The sequence below is a fragment of the Giraffa tippelskirchi genome, chromosome 10, assembly GCF_054371585.1.
Source record: "Giraffa tippelskirchi isolate mGirTip1 chromosome 10, T2T-mGirTip1v1.2.pri, whole genome shotgun sequence".
NCBI lineage: Eukaryota > Metazoa > Chordata > Mammalia > Artiodactyla > Giraffidae > Giraffa > Giraffa tippelskirchi.
In genome coordinates this window covers 92,033,744-92,054,557 of record NC_137284.1, presented here as the reverse complement: position 1 = coordinate 92,054,557, position 20,814 = coordinate 92,033,744, and the positions used below count along the sequence as shown (strand labels likewise).

Sequence of the window (20,814 nt, the reverse complement as noted above, 5' to 3'; positions counted from 1 at the left end):
TTAATTGAAGGTGGCTCCAAAGTATTCAAGATAATATAAAGATAAAACAGTTTAAGGAAACTAAGGCTTTAACAAAACAGAGACAGTAAAATTCTATCCCAAGAAATTGGTTTAGAAATCTGGAAAGAAAATGAAAAGATTCATCTTGAATAATGACTTGCTACCTCTTACTGGGATACTATAATATTCATATCATTCACTAGTCAATGTACTATTTTTCTATCCTAGTTTGTGTGTTGTGTGTGTGTGTTTCAGAGGCATTTTCTTTTTGAAAAGAAATTTGAGGACTTTGATTACCCAGATAACACATTAAAAATTCAGCTAATTAAGCAAATACTGAAATAGCTTAATGTAACTATTTGGGGTATCTCTACCTCTTTTGGAGACATTGAGTCTAAATTCAAACATACTGAGTAGCTGAGTAAAGATGCTTATAGATGATTCTCAAAGATTCCCCAGGCATTTATGACTGTTTAGCCAAGTAGAGAACGCTCTCCTCTCTCTCTCTCTCTCTCTCTCTCTCTCTCTCTATATATATATATATATATATATATATATATATATATATATATATATATATATGTTGTATCATAGCCATGAACTCAGAGAGAGAAGGAAAAAGAAATTGAAAAAAGTATTGAAATATAGTGGACTCAGAGAGCCTCAGAAAGGTAAATGCAAAAATACACTATTTTAATTGTGTAAATGTCTTGAGTTATGCTTGAGAAAGTCTAAACTAGACACCATGAAAAGATGCAGCATCTGCTTGTCCCAAACTCCCAAATCATCCTTTCCCCAACTCTCCACCTTCTTGGTAAACCCTAAGGTTGTATTGTATAGCAGAGGGAATTACATTCAATATCCTGTGATAAACCATAATGGAAAACAATATGAAAAAGAATGTACACTTTGGTGCACAGTAGAAATTAACATTATAAATCAACTATATTTCAATAAGATAGATTTTTAAAAACATGCACAGTGGATAAACATCAAGGTCCTACTGTATAGCACAGGGAACTATATTCAGTATTTTATAATAAACCATAGTGGAAAGGGACATGAAAAAGAATGTAGATATACTGTCTAACTGAATCACTTTGCTGTACAGCAGAAATTAAAATAACATTGTAAATCAACTATACCTCAATTTTTTAAAAAAAACAGCAAATTAGACCAAGAGGGGATGCTACCAGATGGGAAAGAATGGAGAATGCCATTTTTTGTGCTTTGGGGTAAGAGTTCCCCAAAGCAATCTTACCTTTGTTTTCTGCCTTCAGTTCCTCTGCCATCAAGCTGTCTTGTCGGTTACCAAGTACGAATGCCAGAAACGAGAGGATGAGGGCATCCAAAATCCCAATGATAGCCAGGATGTAGGCCCAGCGGACTGAACAAGCCCCAAGAGTGTACTTGTCTGTCTTTTCTCCACACATCCGTTTTACTTCATCTGAATCCCAGCCATCAGGGAAAATCATACAGCCAAGTACAAGGCAGGCAGCTTAGAGAGAGGAAAAAAAGAGAAAAAGACTTAACATAAATTGCATTTTAGCAAATATTGCCACTGTGTGTCAATTCATTGTCCAACTTCCTGATGTAAAGAACAGCATGTCTTACTGCTGTCCAACCCTGAGTGGTTCTCCCTTCCTCACCAGTTAACTTCAAAGCAGCCCATCACTCTGCAATGAAAGGGGCTCTGGGAACACTCTTTACAGTAGGACGGAACATTAAAAGAGAGGTCAAGGTAGGTTGATCAATAAGAAAGAAACTAAAAAAAAAAAAAAAAAAAGTCGAATTTTGGCGTGCATTTGTGAGAAGGCTTCCACTGCAAATAGGCCCACAAGCAATCCTAACACTTTAAGATGACAATTCAATTCTGGCTTTCAAGAGCTATGACAGTAGTCAGATAAGGGATTAGGTGTGGGATAACATGGAGATACAAGAGCATATATTGACTCTGAGTCACAGGAAAAAATAGTTTCATATTGTGACCAACACACACACACACACACACACACACACTACGAAGTTTCTTGAAACTATACTTACCACATGCAATGTGCTCTGATATTTTCTATTCTGTTCTCTATTCTATTTCACTTTTTAAAAGGTTGAAAATCATGGCAACACAGTGTGGCACTGCAGAGCTTTTATTTAATATGTAAATTCAGGAATTAAAGGAGAATGCTTAATACTTGTTATATTTCCCAAAAATCACTATGTGAAATATACAAATACTTTTTAATATGTTGATTTGAAGGTTATCATTGCTACTCTCCTTACATTTAATCAAATTATTTTGGGGTAAGTGGTGACAGTGTTAGGTTATATTCTGAAAAGGTGGTTCATCCATTAGTTCATTCACTCATTAATTCAACAACCACTTACTGAGCGTCTCTGAAGGAGTACCAGACATAGTTCTTGGTGCTAGGGATACAGGGATCAAGAAGAGAGACATGGCTTATGCTACCATAGACTTTATGTTTTGTCAGGGAAAGAGGACCAAAAAAATGAATAAGCATGCAAATACAGTAATTTTAAGTTGTAACAAGTAATAGGTAGGAAAGAAACAAAGGGCTTAGAGAACAGAATGGGACCTCCTTCAGAGAAGGTGAACAGGTAACGCCTCTTGAGGGAATGACATTTAAACTAAGGCCCCATACAAGCAAAGCACTAGACATATGAAATGGCAACAGCATATGCAGAGGCCCTGAGGTTGAAGAGAGGCTTGGTGTGTTTGAGAAGCTACCAGGAGATTAGTGATGGGGCTGGGGAAAGTGATCATGTTGAGGCATCTTTACAGGTTATCCATTTGTGGGGCACGTAACTAAAGACAACTATGATGGCACAACCAAGTTCTGTGATTGTCAGAGGCAAACAATCCCTGAGGCTGGCAAGAGGAAGCTGTGTATAGCTCTTGCCTCACTGCTATTTACTGAACAAGCCAGAAGCAGACAACTACTTTCTTACTTCTTAACAGAAGCACAGGTCTACAAGGCAGGTCTGGAGAAGACAGATACCAAAGGGGGTGACAATTAGGAAGACAGCCTGGGAGAACTCTGCTTCAGTGTTCCTTTTGATTTTACAGAATGGCAGTCCAAAACTTCAGGTCACACATGGTTGCTCTTTTTTCTTTGCTCGCGTCCCAAATGTTAACATGCTTGCCTTATCTATCCGTGCAGTATCTCTATATACACGTGCCTACTTTAAGCCTTTGCTATCTCTTAAAGGGAACCCTAACTTCCCTCTGCCTTCTGTTTGCCTTCACTCTATTTCAGATCAGACATTACTGCTCATACTCAAAATGTCATGCTGGTTCCCACTGGTGCTGAAGAACACTTAAACACTCAGCCAGGTATTCAAGGCTCCATGGATCAGCCCCTACTTATGTTTCCAGTCCTCCCCCCCTTTATACTCTTCACTTCACGTGGGTTGTAATATGCATGATTGCCTGTCTATGCACCAAGTTTTTGGATCTCTGTTTTCTCTTTTGCCTAGAATATTTGCCACTACTATCCCTAAATATTCTACCCTTAAATATTTTTTTTTATTGTGGTAAAAGTCATATAAAACATACTACTTTAACCATTGTTAACTGTACAGTTCAGTGGCACTAAGTACATTCACATTGTTGTGAAACTCTCACCATCATCCCTCGCCTATGTTTTTCACCTTCCTTAACCAAAACTCTGTCCCTGACCCCCTGGCATCTATCAATGTACTGTTTGACCTAAGTATTTAACTACTCTAGGTAACTTGCATTGGAGAAGGAAATGGCAACCCACTCCAGTGTTCTTGCCTGGAGAATCCCAGGGACGGGGGAGCCTGGGTAGGCTGCTGTCTATGGGGTCGCATCGAGTTGGACATGACTGAAGTGACTTAGCAGCAGCAGCAGCAGCAGGTAACTTGCTCAAGTGGAATTAAATAGTACTTGTCTGCACCTAATGTATGTGCTGTGCTTAGTCGTCCAGTCATGTCCAACTCTTTGTGACCCCATGGAGTGCAGCCCACCAGGCTTTCTGTCCGTGGGGACTCCCCAGGCAAGGAAACTGGAGTGGGTGGTCATGCCCTCCTCCAGGGGATCTTCCCAAACCAGGGATCAAACCCAGGTCTCCCGCATTACAGGTGGATTCCTTATTGTCTGAGCACCAGGGAAGCCCACACCTAATGTATACTGGAAAGCATTTTTAAGGTTAACTTTATGTCCTACAAACATAACACACCTTCTCCTCCCCCCCATACTCTACAGTAGGCCCTCCTGAGCAATCTATTTCATACACAGTAGTGTACACATGTCAACCCCGATCTCCCAATCCATCCCACCCCCACTCCCCTTTCCCCTTGGTGTCCATACGTTTGTTCTCTGAGTTTGTGTCTCTTTTTTCTGCTTTGCAAATAGGTTCACCTGTACCATTCTTTTAGATTCCACATATATGTGATAACACACAAACAGCTCATTCAGCTCAATATAAAAAAAAAACAATTAAAAAAACGGGTAGAAGACCTAAATAGACTTTTCTCCAAAGAGGACAGACAGATGGCAAAAAGGCAAATGAAAAGATGTTCAACACCACTAATCAATAGAGAAATGCAAATCAAAACTCAATGAGGGGGACTTCTCTGATGGTCCAGTGGCTGGGACTTCACACTCCCAATGCAAGGGGCCCAGGTTCCTTTCCCGGTCAGGGATCTAGATCCCCCATGTCACAACCAAGACCTGGTGCAGCCAAATTAAATAAGTACTAAAAAAAAACCTATAATGAGGTACCACCTCACACTGATCAGAATGGCCATCATCAAAAATATATTTACAAACAATAAATACTGGAGAGGATGTGGAGAAAAGAGAATGCTCTTACATTGTTGGTGGGAATGTAAAGTGATATAGCCACTATGGAGCACCGTATGGAGATTTCTTGAAAAAACTAAAAATAAAACTACCATGAGATGGTTGGATGGTATCATCAACTCAATGGACAGGAGTCTGAGCAAACTTTAGGAGATAGTGAAAGACAGGGATGCCTGGAGGGCTGCAGTCCATAGGGTTGCAGAGTTGGACACAACTGAGCTACTGAACAACAAATGACTTAGCAATTTCACGCAAATATTTTTTTAATTAATTTATTTCTTATTGAAGGATAATTGCTTTACAGAATTTTGCTGTTTTCTGTCAAACCTAAAAATTTCACTCAGATATTTAACATTCAGTCAAAAGCAACATTATTCACAAAGCGAACCATCTCAAATTCTTCTTGACCTCCACTGTTGCCCTTCTCTGTACTCACATAGCTGTTGACTGCACTGATCTTAATCATCTTTTTTTTTTTTTTTAGCATGTTCTATAGTTATTTATTTACAAGCATTGTCTCAATTACAGACTATAAACTTTCTAAGGAAAGACTCCTGGGTTAAGTCATATTTATAGCACCTAAATCAGTGCCTTATACAGATTGGCATTAAAATAGCTTTGAATGGGAAAGTGAATAAAGGCATAATCAAATTACAGCACCTAAATAGTATACTGTAAAATACAGTTTATAAAAGTCAATATCACAACTACCAAAGGTCACAAATCTAGTTAAATATGGATTCATATTTCAGTGACATTTAACAGAAACCATTTTGTTATAACTCGACACCAGATTACAAGTGCTTGGGAGATTAGAAAAAAGTGAAGCTAATGATTTGAATGCCAGCAAATTTGGAAAACTGAGCAGTGGCCACAGGACTGGAAAAGGTCAGTTTTCATTCCAATCCCAAAGAGAGGCAATGCCAAAGAATGCTCAAACTACTGCACAATTGCACTCATCTCACATGCTAGTAAAGTGATGCTCAAAATTCTCCAAGCCAGGCTTCAGCAACACGTGAACCGTGAACTTCCAGATGTTCAAGCTGGTTTTAGAAAAGGCAGAGGAACCAGAGATCAAATTGCCAATATCTGCTGGATCATCGAAAAAGCAAGAGAGTTCCAGAAAAACATCTATTTCTGCTTTATTGACTATGCCAAAGCCTTTGACTGTGTGGATCACAATAAACTGGAAAATTCTGAAAGAGATGGGAATACCAGACCATCTGACCTGTCTCTTGAGAAACCTGTATGCAGATCAGAAAGCAACAGTTAGAACTGGACATGGAACAACAGACTGGTTCCAAATAGGAAAAAGAGTATGTCAAGGCTATATGTTGTCACCCTGCTTATTTAACTTATATGCAGAGCACATCATGAGAAACGCTGGGCTGGAAGAAATACAAGCTGGAATCAAGATTGCCGGGAGAAATATCAATAACCTCAGATATGCAGATGATACCAACCTTATGGCAGAAAGTGAAGAAGAACTAAAGAGCCTCTTAATGAAAGTGAAAGAGGAGAGTGAAAAAGTTGGCTTAAAGCTCAACATTCAGAAAACTAAGATCATGGCATCTGGTCCCATCACTTCATGGGAAATAGATGGGGAAACAGTGGAGACAGTGTCAGACTTTACTTTTTTGGGCTCCAAAATCACTGCTGATGGTGACTGCAGCCATGAAATTAAGAGACGCTTACTCCTTGGAAGGAAGGTTATGGCCAACCTAGATAGCATATTGAAAAGCAGAGACGTTACTTTGTCAACAAAAGTCCGTCTAGTCAAGGCTATGGTTTTTCCAGTGGTCATGTATGAATGTGAGAGTTGGACGGTGAAGAAAGCTGAGCGCTGAAGAATTGATGCTTTTGAACTGTGGTGTTGGAGAAGACTCTTGAGAGTCCCTTGGACTGCAAGGAGATCCAATCAATCCATCCTAAAGGAGATCAGTCCTGGGTGTTCATTGGAAGGGCTGATGTTGAAGCTGAAAGTCCAATACTTTGGCCACCTCATGCGAAGAGTTGACTCATTGGAAAAGACCCTAATGCTGGGTAGGATTGGGGGCAGGAGGAGAAGGGGGCGACAGAGGATGAGATGGTTGGATGGCGTCACTGACTCCATGGACGTCGGTTTGGGTAGACTCCGGGAGTTGGTGATGGACAGAGAGGCCTGCAATTCATGGGGTCACAAAGAGTTGGACACGACTGAGAGACTGAACTGAACTGAACTGGATGATTTGAAAAATATTTCAAACTCCCATTCCTTCCGTAGTTTCTAGCATTTGGTACCAACATGCTCTCCAGGACATTTCTAGTGGTAATCATTTTTGTATTTTAAAAATATGTGGTTTCCATGAGTGAAAATTCATTTTATTTGTGAAGACCCAGATTTTTAAATACAAACTATACCTCAGAAAAACACCTCCAAGGATGCTACATTATTCGGAATATCTTTTAAAATATCCTAAATGTTTTTTTAACAATTTTTATTAATGAGAAAATTGCTTTCTTATAAGAAAAAGAGGAAAATTAAAAAATGTAATGAATGCGGATCACTTGGAGAATGGTAACTTGTAGTTTTAGCTAAACTTAAATATCACCAAGTGACCCAGGCTTAGGCAGGGTATTGGATATTATAGGTCAATTTTGCTAGAATAGGATGTTTGTGGAATGCTGACATCAACAAAGACATCTTTTCTCAAGGTCTTTCTGCACTAAAGGTAGACTATCTTAAAAGTTTCCATTTCTAGAAACTCTGAATATCATACTGGGATAAAAAGAGCAAAGATAGAATTCACACTCTGAAGCTAAAACCACAGGAGAATATGAGTGGCAATTCATTATTCCGCATCTTTGAAGTATATGATTTTCTTAATCAAATTTTAAGTGAAGAACCTGGGAAAACAGAGGCTATCTAACATACTGTTGTGCTTCATTTTATACAATTGCTATTCTCCTGAAAGTAACAAAAATACAATTTTTGAGATGCAATTTTCATTTTCTATATAGTTTAAGTGAGTTGGCTATTCAGAGAAATCTTAAGATAAAACCTGGGCTGATAAGGTTGGGTTTTGGCCTCCCAGGGGAAAGGCTTAGGTCCCCCGAACCCACCCCACAGGTGTATCCTTCAGGCCATGGGGTACTAGAATTTGTACTGGATTTTCCAAACTTTTCTTGTTGGCTCTCTCTTAAAGTGAAAGGTCTGATCTTTTAAAAATTTTGTCTGGTTTGAAAATCTGAATGGTTATATAGCAGGATAATAAAACATGAAATTCAACTGCATTTAAAAGCTTTTTAAAACTCTGTGAGTGAAGTCTGTGATTAAAATCCAATTTATACAGAAATAAACCCTATCTTTTTGAAGCTGCGCTTCTACTTCAAATGGCCAACTGCATAGCAAATTTTATCTTCTGACGGTGTGTTATTAAATACACATTTTCTTCTCATCCTATCTGAACTTCCCCAATTTGCCTGTTTTATTTTTGAAAGGTAAATCTCCCCCAGATTACACTGTATTAAAGATTAATTTAAACCATTAAGATAGTTTAGGCTCTATTGGTTTCTTTAGAAAGGTATGGGTATCACATTCTGCATTGGTGCATTGATGCTATTATAAATTCTGCTTCCTGGTATTCTATTAACCTGAACCTTAGCAACCTGCGCAATTTGTAGAGCTGCTGGAAACTAACAGCTATTTGTAATCTTGACTAAGAAGTACCTACAAGATCCTAGGCTAATGTCTCAATAAATGAAAGATTAAGTAACATTCCTCTTGGTTCTATAATTATTTCTAATTCTTTACAAATTGATCATGTTGTATGATGCAGCATCATCATTACACTAAACATTAGTGTATACATGGGACCAGAACATTTGATTAATTTGGACATGCTATTTCCTGACTGGGAGGGATAGTGGAGAATTAGCTCCATCTGGGCTGTTATCCAAAAACGGGTTTCTTATTAAGATGTCACCTAGGAAATAACTAAGTTACTTGCAGTTACATATTCCTTCATTTCGGCAGCAGGTTTTCTGGAAGTGTATCACAGAATATTCTTGAATGTTAAAGAGAAACAAGAGCTCACAAGCTGGAGGTGAGCAGAGAAGAATGATGAAAAGAAACCCATGTCCTTACTGAATGCCGCAATGACATCTTCTAATCTGGAATATACAATCAAGGCACCTTTGTGAAGGCAGGACTGTTGATTTCAATTTTAAGCATACTCCAAATAGTGAGGAAGCATTCACATTCTAAAAGGAACCTCTGTGTAGAGGCTACTGCTGCCCACAATGGGTCCTTCTGAAATAGTATACAAACAACTAGTGGTTCCCTAGAGCCACTAATTGCTCTGGCATTTTTCTTTGCCAAAGATCTGAATGTAACCTCTGTGAAAGAAACAGCCTCAGAAAAATCCACAAATGTTTTTAATTGGGTCTTTCTCTAAAGGGAAATGAAGCAAGAGGGAAAAAGCAATCGAGGGGTCTATGATTTGGGTCACTTTGGCCTGCTGATATTGCTGGACCAACTATCCAATCAGGACTTTCAACACTGCAAACCTGAGAATTGCTTATTTTTTGGACAGGAAGGGAAAGTCTAATTCATTCTTTTAAAAGTCTATGCACTGGTGCACAGAAAGTATGATAAATTGCCTCATGTTGCTAAAGCACTCAAGAGGAATGCAGTGAAAAAACAAACCTGCACTCACTTAACTCTATCAATTATTGAGGCATGCAGTAATTGAAGAAACTGATGCCAGCAGAGCTGCCAGGCTATGGAGGGGGGATTTCACACGAGGACTGTTACTCTACACACCTGCTAAAGGAGAGGCAAATCATTCCTACAGGTTCTTCATTAGCACATGGCCAGCAGAACTGAACTACTGTATGAACTACAGTATTCATATATCTGGAAAAGGTACTGTATTTATACCTCAGTTTATCTCTGGAGAACTGAGTTGCTAGACAATCCAGGACATGAAATACTGTGGTTTAGAGTCCAAGGGAGAAAACAAAATTTTCTCCTGATCAGTTCTGATTTTAAACCTACTATAATTTTATGGCATTTAACTTTGGGTCATAACACAAAAAGATACAACATTCCTTAGAAAGGGGAGAAAGAGAAAATGCAAACAAACAATGGGCTCTCAAAAGAAGAGCATTAGAGAGTTGTGTGTGGTGAAGAGAGGAGCTTCTCTACGCAGGTGCTCAGCCCTAATTGCCCCAGTAAAGGGAACCATACATTCACCTGTACCTTGTCCTCAATCACCTGTGGAACCTACACCACGGGGAGGAATCAGCAAGGGGAGAATCAGGAGTCCACCCACCCCTGCACTGGGAGCTCAGGGGCGGCGAAACTGCTTTTCTGCAAGAGGATACCAGACAAGAGGAAAAACATTTAACTAAGTACAATGTAGCTTGCTACTTTGCTCAAATTTTGAGAGTTACTAGCCAGATATAATATAAATCAGAATATAGAACTTAGCAAATACAATGCAGTTCTGATCTCTAGAATGCCAGCAGATGGCTTTTGATGTCTATCTTGGATCCAATCAGACTCTGTGAAATCTTACTATGACATAGTTAATAACAGTATGCATCATAACAGCTAACATTTATTATATGAACATCATTAGTGGGACACACTGCACATACATCATCTAATTCTCAAATAAAGCTAAGACAAACACAAGAGCATTACTTCCTGGCTTCTCTAATTTCCAGAAAGAGGGATTTTTCCTGAAATACCCTCGGCTCCTTATCCCATTCTTTCTTCCTTCCCATGAAGTGAATTCCCCAAGGAATACCTGGAGAATTACTGTCTGTACCAGCCCAGCCCTTTCCTCTCCTTACCTTAGGAGCAGTTTGCCCTCATGAAGCATATATTCCACTCCTCCGTGCTGTACATTTTACACAGGGTGAACTTGATTTTCCAGTGCTGCCCAGGAGTAGGAAGATGACTATGCTTGATTCTGGGGTTGCAAATTAGGGAGTCCGTTTGGCTCAGAGACTCAGAGTCATTTCTTCTTTCTCACATAAAGGGCATATTTGGCCTTCATCTGTCAGCTCTCCTCTCGTTGGTTCAGAGCTTGTGAGTGTCCCATAGTTCTGGAGGCTGGAAGTCTGAGATCAGAGCACCAGCATGGTGGGTTTGGTTGGCACCCTTTTCTGAGTTGCAGAGAGCTGACTTCTCTTTGGATCCTCACTCACACACAGCGGAAAAGGAGCTAGCAAGCTCTGTGGCCTCTTCTACAAGTGAATCATGGGGGCTCCACCCTCAGAACCTAATTACCTTCCAAAGGCCCCACCTGCTAATACCATCACACTGGGATTAGGGTTTCAACCTATGAATCTTAGGCATAAACATTCAGTCCTTTACAGAGCAGAGACAGGATTGTCATTCATTGCTTCTCCACCAACTCCAACATTATTTTGTTTTTCACATATAGGAAAAAAGGAAGCTGAAGCACAGAAATTCCAAATAGCTTGCTCAAGGTCATACAAAGCCTTCAAGTGGTGGAATAGGATTTGAACTCAGGTAGTCCAGTATTCTTGCCTAGAGAATCCTGTGGACAGAGGAGCCTGGTGGGCTGCTGTCCATAGGGTCGCACAGAATCGGACACGACTGAAGTGACTTAGCATGCATGCACCCATTGGAGAAGGAAATGGCAACCCACTCCAGAATTCTTGCCTGGAGAATCCCAGGGACAGAGGAGCCTGGTGAGCTGCCATCTATGGGGTTGCACAGAGTTGGACACGACTGAAGCAACTTAGCAGCAGCAGCAGCAGTAGCAGTCTAGCTTTGGAATCTATGATTTTAACACCACATACCCTATCATCCTTTACTTATCAACAATAGTGATGCACATGAAATTACTTTTTCTTAGAGTTTAAGATTTCAGTTTTTTCTTTTTTTTTCAGCCACACAGCAGGGCATATGGGATCTTAGTTCCCTGACCACAGATGGAACCTGTACCCCCCGCAGTGGAAAAGCAGAGTCTTTACCACCGGACTACAAAGGCAGTCCCCAAATTACTTCAGAATATTGTTTTTTCTTAAGATGAGAAGACTTACAGAATTTTGCCAGTGCTTATTGTTTATAATTAGACATTTATTTTTTGAGTATAAGAACTATTAAAATGATGCTTAGAAACTGCTAGCTTTTATATGAATATTATTTTTTGTTTACACCAGTATTTCACCTAATCAGAATTTTACCTTTTATGTAGTGCCAAGAACATTAATTATACATTCTAAATGTGTGAAATGGGAATTAATGAGATTAATTATAAATAAATACAGGTATATTTTGGTTATATACATATTTCACAAAAAATGCATCCTTTTTTTTTGTTTGTTTTGGCTTGATATTTTGAGTGAGTTTTTGGCTTGATATTTTAAGTTGGCTTCATGTTAGCCAAACATTTTATGTGTTCTTAAAAGGCATATATTCCTTTTAAGAGTATATATGCATTTATGTGTATACATAACTAAGAATACATATATGTAGAATAATTTCTGCTTCAGGTACAAAGAAAGACATGAATCAATCCAATTCTATTTAAGTTTCTGTGAAGCTTTGTTTCTTTTAAGTAACTCCCTGGGTGTCAACAGACACATTGTTTTAATGAACATTTCAATCAACAGGATGCCAAACATGCTGGCAGGTCACAAACTTGTCTGAAAATTGCTGGAGAGCTCTTGACGCAGGCAACATTTTCAAGTGCTAAAATCTATATTGCATTTCAGACACAGGATCTTAATAGAGGAAAATATCATCTTTCTCCACAACTGTATGAACCATACACCAATCATCGTTCTCTCAGCAAAATCTGCATCAGCCATGGTAACACCCAAAGCAGAGACCAATGATTATCTTGCCAGCACTTTTCCAAGTGGCTCTTTGTGCTGAGCTACTTTATCTGTAAAACAGGGAGCCCTGGTCTAGATGATTGAGTGGTTATCTGCTATTTCCCTTATATCATTCATATTTAGGAATACATTTGTATTCACCTGATGCTCCATACATACACACATGATGGGAAATAACTGCATTTGTAGAAGTGATTCCTGAGTGGACTCAATGTGGCACCTTCACTCTCTGCCCTAACTTGGGAAAAGTTGCCATTGGCTGGAGATAAAGTCAGGAATCTCATGCCAATCTGGCTAGCAACATTTTATTTCTCAGTAAAGGGGGTAAACTTAGGAGCAACTGAATTCCTTGTTAGTAAGGACGAGCTCTCCCAAGCCTGCTAGACTCCCTGGAAACCATGTGCCTATTTGTATACACTTTGCTGAAACAGACTTTGGCACCAATATAGCTTTAAGGTGGTGAGCTTTTCTTTTACACAGCTTGACTACTTTTTATTTTAACCTCCTGAAATAACATTTGAATGCTTTAGAAACTTCAACTGGCAAAAATCAATTGTTCAAAGAAAACATGTGGAAAAACTACTTCATACTGAAGATGTTAAGCAGTGGAACCAAGCTCGAGCAAAATGGGTGCTTTCCTAACCATCCTTTGTAAGGAAGGCTCTTACTTTCAAGGAGGCATCAGATACATGTTATTAATAGGCTCCCAGATTATGTTTTTTTCACAGTTTAGCAGATATTTCTTTCATTCTCTTTCCCTGTCTTTCTCCCCCACCTCTTTACTCTCCCTCCTTTTTTATATCTATATCAATATTAATATCCATATTGATCTATAGAGATCTCCCTCTGCTTCACTCCTGGTGCGTATACAGCTTAAGAACAGTCATATAACCTATAGAGTGCTGTCACTCTCTTTGCAAAAAGTGCTTGTAACATCACTCAGGACAGACACGATATAGTCTAGGCACTGAGTTATTTTTTCACCATGTTGAAAAAGGCAGAACAGCAGAATGGGGCTCTGAATCTGGATAACAAAATTTTTGAACTGACTGTTCCTGACGTCTATTCTGTTCCTCTTTAGTTTCACTTCCTCTCTTCCATCCACTAGCCCCTTGGATGCTTAAGATCAAGGTAATGTGGATTTTGAGGGATGCTTTATTACAACTAAAACAAAAAAAAACTGCTAAAGAAAAAGACAAATATGGTAAATTGTTTGAGTTCCTTTTTTTTTTTGGTTATTTCTTGTTCCCTTTCCCCATTATATTTTCCTTGGAAAAAAAAATGTCTTTTAAAGGCTTCCATTCTTTTGCTCTGTCTTTGAAACAATTTATTAGACTTGGGGAAATACGGTGAGATATGTCAGACTTTAACCAATCTATTGTAAAATCTTCCAGTTATTTATATGTTTATGAAGAATGCTTATGATTTAGAACAAGAAACTGTCCCCAGAGAAACCGAATTGGAATTGGCAGTAGGTATCAAAAAAAGAATAGGAGAAAAACAGGTCAAGAGAGGGTGAAATAAGTGAGCATGTTAAATGTTCTATCAAAAGATTTTCACACATCTTTCAACTTCGAATTCTGAAAGCCAGAAGTTCATAGATAAAACCTTGACCATTGTGACATTTGAAGAACAATGCCTGAATCAGAACAATGCCTTCCCTTGACTAAAACAAAGTGTAACCCAGTCTTAACTTGCCAGAAGGTGGTTTTGCTTTGAACGCAGGTGCCAGAATGGCCCGAGGCAGGGCTGTGTGGAAGTCTGGAACCTCAGCAGGTAGCAGGCTTTTGCTCTCTGCCCTTGGGGATCATTCCTCCTCTCAGGGTTCAATACTTTCACCTTTTAACCATCACCTCAGGTTCCTGCTTGGGGGTTAAAAAATCTATTGTGATTCATTTGCCACCCTCATAACCAAGACTGGGGTATGCTGATGGAATTACAGGACTGTGATGATCTAAAGTATTTTGAATTTTGAGATGATGGCCACATGAACTACTGATAAACTCTGCTAGTTAGAAACATTTCATAAAGTGATAGGATGCTAGACTTGTTTCAAGATGTTTCACTAAAGAATTTCTTTGTTCTTCTTTCATTTTTTTTTTAAAAAAACAGTATCTTAATCCAGAATATCAGTTTTCTATTTGTCCAGACACAGTAGGGGCTATCAGTTTTTGTTAGAGATAAATTAATGACCAGGGGAAGAGCTTAAAATTCCTGAAAGGAAACGGAACAGTCTAGAGCAGACATGATCTGGGCTTGGGTCCTGGTCCCGATCTTAACTTGAGCCCAGCTCTAGGCCAATACTTTGGCCATGTGATGCGAAGAACTCACTCACTGGAAAAAGACCCTGATGCTGGGAAAGACTGAAGGCAGGAGGAGAAGGGGATGATAGAGGATGAGATGGTTGGATGGCATCACTGACTCAATGGACATGAGTTTGAGCAAGCTCTGGGAGTTGGTGATGGAAAGGGAAGCCTGGCGTGCTGCAGTCCATGGGGTCACAAAGAGTCAGACATGACTGAGCAACTGAACTGAACTGAACTGAACTGAACTAAGGAATAAGAAGAAGATGAACACACATTCTCCTCTATACAACCCTGCCTGCTCTCCCTCTTCAAGGTACCGTTTGTGTTCTTCAAAGAGAAGTCAACACACCATTTGGGACAAATTGAGGGTTTGTTGACTCTATAATCAAACACAATTTAGATTAAACATTTCCTTATTTGCAATGTGTATTAGTTTTCTACGATGATTGTAACAAACCACCATGAACTTAGTGATTTAATACAAATATTTTATAATTCTGTACATCAGCATTCTCATTTGCACTTCAATGGGCTGTTTTAGTTGTTTGCAGGGCTGCATTCCTTTCTGGAGGTTATAGGCAACAATCCATTTCCTTGCCTTTTCTTGCTTCTAGACACTGCTGGCTCTCCTTGGCTCCTGGCCCCTTAGTCCTCTTCAAGGTCAGCAATGGCAAGTGAAGTCCTTTTCATGTATCATCTCTCTAACTCTATTGCCTCTTCTCCATCCACTTTTAAGAATTCATGTGATTAGATTGGAGTCACCCAGATAATCTAGGATAATCTCCCCATCACAACGTCATCTGATTAGCAAACTTAATTTCCTATTTCCATGTGACCTAACATATTCAGAGGTTACAGGGACTAGTGTGTGGACATCTTTGGGGGGCATTATTCTGCATATGTGTATAGTGTGGTATATGGTGTGACACATAGTAGTGTGTCATTATAATCTTTTTTTAAAATTAAAGTCTAGTTGGTCTATAATATTTCAGGTATACAGCAGTGATTCAAATACATACACACACACACACACACAGATGCTTTTTCAAATTCCATTATTACAAGATATTGAATATAATTCCTGTGTTAAAAAGTAGGTCCTTTTGTTCATTTATTTCATAAATAATTGTGGGCTATGTGTTAACCCAAAACTCCTAATTTATCCCTTTGTCCCACCTTTCCCCTTTGGTAACCAGAAGTTTGTTTTCTGTGAGCCTGTTTGTTTTATAAATGTTCTTTTGTATCACTTTTTCAGATTCCATATATAAGTGACATCATATATTTGCCTTTCTCTGACCTACTTCATTTGGTATGATTATCTCTAGGTCTATCAATGTTGCTGCAAAAGGCATTAATCTATTCTTTTTCATGGCTGAGTAATATTCCACTGTATATATGTCCATCAATATATGAATGGATAAAGAAGATGTGAAAAAGGACTGTTCTTTACCAGGATTGGAATGCCATATAGGACAAAACACAAACCGCCTTGCCTCCTGTGATTTTCTCTACTCCAGGGCTCTGCTACTGGGATACCGTGTTACCTCTCTACCTCTGCAGTCAAGTCATCAAGTTACCATGTAGCTTGGGTTCAAACTCCCTAAGGAACGATCTAGTTAGTCACTGTCTAGTATGTAGTGTCCTGTTGATCAGAGCTTCTCCCCAATCTGCCAGTTGGCTGACCTCTTTCTAGATGGCTGCTTTTGGCCCCAATGTCCATCCCTGGCCCACAGCTGTGATCAGTTAGTGGGACCACATGGTATGCTTCATTTGTGCATGAGGGACTGCTATGGCTCATGGCCTTGGATGGGTGCTGTGGATGTGGTCATTCATATCATATTTTGCCCAGTTCTGGGGAGGCAGTGTTGAGGTAGGAAGTTAGGGTAAGGGTTAGGGGTGAGGGTGGTTGATTACTAAATACTGTGAATAATTTGAATTATTCACGACCCAGATAATCACGATGAATTACCACGTGAATTGAATAATTCACGACCCAGATAATCACGATGGTGTGATCACTCACCTAGAGCCAGACATCCTGGAATGTGAAGTCAAGTGGGCCTTAGAAAGCATCACTACGAACAAAGCTAGTGGAGGTGATGGAATTCCAGTTGAGCTATTTCAAATCCTCAAAGGTGATGCTGTGAAAGTGCTGCACTCGATATGCCAGCAAATTTGGAAAACTCAGCAGTGGCCACAGGACAAGAAAAGGTCAGTTTTCATTCCAATCCCAAAGAAAGGCAATGCCAAAGAATGCTCAAACTACTGCACAATTGCACTCATCTCACATGCTAGTAAAGTAATGCTCAAAATTCTCCAAGCCAGGCTTCAGCAATACGTGAACCGTGAACTTCCAGATGTTCAAGCTGGTTTTAGAAAAGGCAGGGGAACCAGAGATCAAATTGCCAATATCCGCTGGATCATCAAAAAAGCAAGAGAGTTCCAGAAAAACATCTATTTCTGCTTTATTGACTATGCCAAAGCCTTTGACTGTGTGGATCACAATAAACTGTGGAAAATTCTGAAAGAGATGGGAATACCAGACCATCTGACCTGTCTCTTGAGAAACCTGTATGCAGGTCAGGAAGCAACAGTTAGAATTGGACATGGAACAACAGACTGGTTCCAAATAGGAAAAGGAGTACGTCAAGGCTGTATATTGTCACCCTGCTTATTTAACTTATATGAAGAGTACATCATGAGAAATACTGGGCTGGAAGAAACACAAGCTGGAATCAAGATTGCCGGGAGAAATATCAATAACCTCAGATATGCGGATGACACCACCCTTATGGCAGAAAGTGAAGAAGAACTAAAGAGCCTCTTGATGAAAGTGAAAGAGGAGTGAAAAAGTTGGCTTAAAGCTCAACATTCAGAAAACTAAGATCATGGCATCTGGTCCCATCACTTCATGGGAAATAGATGGGGAAACAGTGAAAACAGTGTCAGACTTTACTTTTTTGGGCTCCAGAATCACTGCTGATGGTGATTGCAGCCATGAAATTAAAAGACGCTTACTCCTTGGAAGGAAGGTTATGGCCAACCTAGATAGCATGTTTAAAAGCAGAGACATTACTTTGCCAACAAAAGTCCGTCTAGTCAAGACTATGGTTTTTCCAGTGGTCATGTATGGATGTGAGAGTTGGACGGTGAAGAAAGCTGAGCGCCGCACAATTGATGCTTTTGAACTGTGGTGTTGGAGAAGACTCTTGAGAGTCCCTTGGACTTCAAGGAGATCCAATCAATCCATCCTAAAAGAGATCAATCCTGGGTGTTCATTGGAAGGTCTGATGTTGAAGCTGAAACTCCAATACTTTGGCCACCTCATGCGAAGGGTTGACTCATTGGAAAAGACCCTAATGCTGGGTAGGATTGGGGGCGGGAGGAGAAGGGGACGACAGAGGATGAGATGGTTGGATGGCATCACCGACTCGATGAACATGGGTTTGGGTAGACTCCGGGAGTTGGTGATGGACAGAGAGGCCTGGCGTGCTGCAATTCATGGGGTCGCAGAGAGTCAGACACGACTGAGCGACTGAACTGAACTGAACTGAACTGTGAATAATTTGTGGCACCGAAAGTTCGGTTTTGGTCCTCTTTAATGGTCACTCAAAAGTAAGATGGAGAAGGCAATGGCAACCCACTCCAGTACTCTTGCCTGGAAAATCCCATGGATGGAGGAGCCTGGTGGGCTGCAGTCCATGGGGTCGCTAGGAGTCAGACACGACTGAGTGACTTCACTTTCACTTTTCCCTTTCATGCACTGGAGAAGGAAATGGCAACCCACTCCAGTGTTCTTGCCTGGAGAATCCCAGGGACAGAGGAGTCTGGTCGGGGTCGCACAGAGTCGGACACGACTGAAGCGACTTAGCAGCAGCAGCAGAAAAAGTAACATGAGGAGCACTTTTCTAAGTCCAGGGACAGACCCGTAACAGCTTTGGCATATGGGGAATTTACCCCAGAGCCAAGCTTTAGCATTTCAAAGATGTCAGCACCTCAAGGTGAATGTGGCCCACATGAGGGATCAGAGGGAGTGAAAGTGGTGACCCTGGAGAGGCCAAAGCAGGAGAGGGCTAGGATATTTAGTGGTTGAAACTTGAAGAGACTGTTCTGTGAGAACACATGGAAAGCCTATGATGACTCTATTGAGTTTTCTTCTCTGGTTGCTGTGGCTAGGACTCCCAAAACTATGTTGAATAAAAGTGGTGAGTGCTGGCATGTTATTATCCTGTTCCTGTCCTCTGATTTGTAGTTGCTGTGGTACAGGCTGAGGGACATAAAGTCAATTGCAGATCTGCTGTATGGGACAAACTCTGAGCACCCGTGCTTCACAAGGCTGGCCTTCCATGGATCTTTGTTGGGTTTTCTCAGCATGACATGGTTCTGTCTTGGTTTCCTACTTAGCCTTATGTTTTCCTCTTAGGACCAATCTTTGACTTTGAGTCTGCTTGTCTGAAGCCCTGATACTTTCCCTATCTCTGACTGTGTATATCCTTTTGCTTAGGCTCTCAAAGACAAGAATGAGTCATGTTTCAAGAATATGGAGTATCTTGACCAAAGCAAGTGATGCTCAGAAAGGCCATGACTTGAGGGCCTTTTTGCTATAGGACCAAATCCACTGCTCGGCCACATTTCTGCCTTGGATATTGCCTTCAGCTTGAATCATGCCTAAATTTGGAATTCTTTGGGCTATCTGCTATTCCTCTTAGTGACTCTATGCAAGCACAGACTTGCTAGTCCCTACTTTCTCTCTTTCAGTCCTGGCTCCCCATTGGGATCACAGCATACTATTTGGCTGAACCTATCTAAACTGCAGCAAATAAGTCCATTTTAAAAGCTCCAGACTTGTAGAGGTGACTACCAAAGACTATTATTTTCTCCTTCCTTCCTAAAAATGTGGGTGATCAGTATGAGTACCTCTGATGTCTACAGGGTGACAGAGCTAAATAAAAATTTCCTGAAACTTTTGCCATTTGACACATTTGGAAATCTGAATAAGAATGCATATGGACCCTGTAGCCTAACCTCTAGGTATTGTTGCACTCAACCTGAGGGCTCAACCTTCACACCTCTAATCTATCTTCACAAAGACAGGAAATATATTGGGAGGTTCAGATGTAGCTGCATGAAGTTAGTGATTGGTCTAGTGTGTAGCATGAGCTCAGTACCCTAGTTCTTACCCATTATTCCCATGTACTAATCTCTATTAATGTATTGATAATGCATTAATAGTATTATTATTTTTATATAAAGCCAAAGTCATCATTTAGGTTTCTGAGAATCCAGAATCCTCAGTGAAAACAAGCAGTTTGCACAAATGTTGAAGAAAATAAATTTGTCAGAGAAATTGGAGCAAACATCTTCAGTTTCTTCATTTTCCTAAATTTTAATACTGTAAAAATAATAGCTAACATTAGTAAGCACCTGTATCAGACATATATGAATCAACTCATTTAAACCTCATTCCAACCCTATGAAGAGGGTATTATTATCATCCCCATTTTACAGAAGTTGAAACAAGAATAGAGAGCTTAAATTCTTTAAAAATGTCACAGTTACCAAGACTGACACCTTCGGCAAGCCGATTGTTGTTCTCTTAACCAATCCACAATGATAGAGTTTAGTTTTTACTATTTCAGGAAAATATGGAGCATACCTCTGACAATAAAATCAGAATACCGAGAAAGAATTAGAGTCACCTAAGAACTGATGAGACTAGTGTAGCTAACATGACAAAAGACAGATTTGTGACTTAATTAAATACAGTCAACAATTAAGGTCAAAGCAGGCTGGAAAAAAGGC

The 20,814-nt window shown here is 39.9% G+C and overlaps 1 protein-coding gene across 1 annotated transcript in view; it reads right to left on the bottom strand.

The window, feature by feature from the left end:
• The window catches only part of LHFPL3 (LHFPL tetraspan subfamily member 3), a 589,331-nt gene that overhangs the window by 166,019 nt on the left and 402,498 nt on the right, over positions 1-20,814 (bottom strand). The window contains exon 2 of the mRNA XM_081535831.1: positions 1,262-1,498. Within this exon, the coding sequence (XP_081391957.1) occupies positions 1,262-1,498 (237 nt within the window). The remainder of the gene's footprint in view (positions 1-1,261; positions 1,499-20,814) is intronic.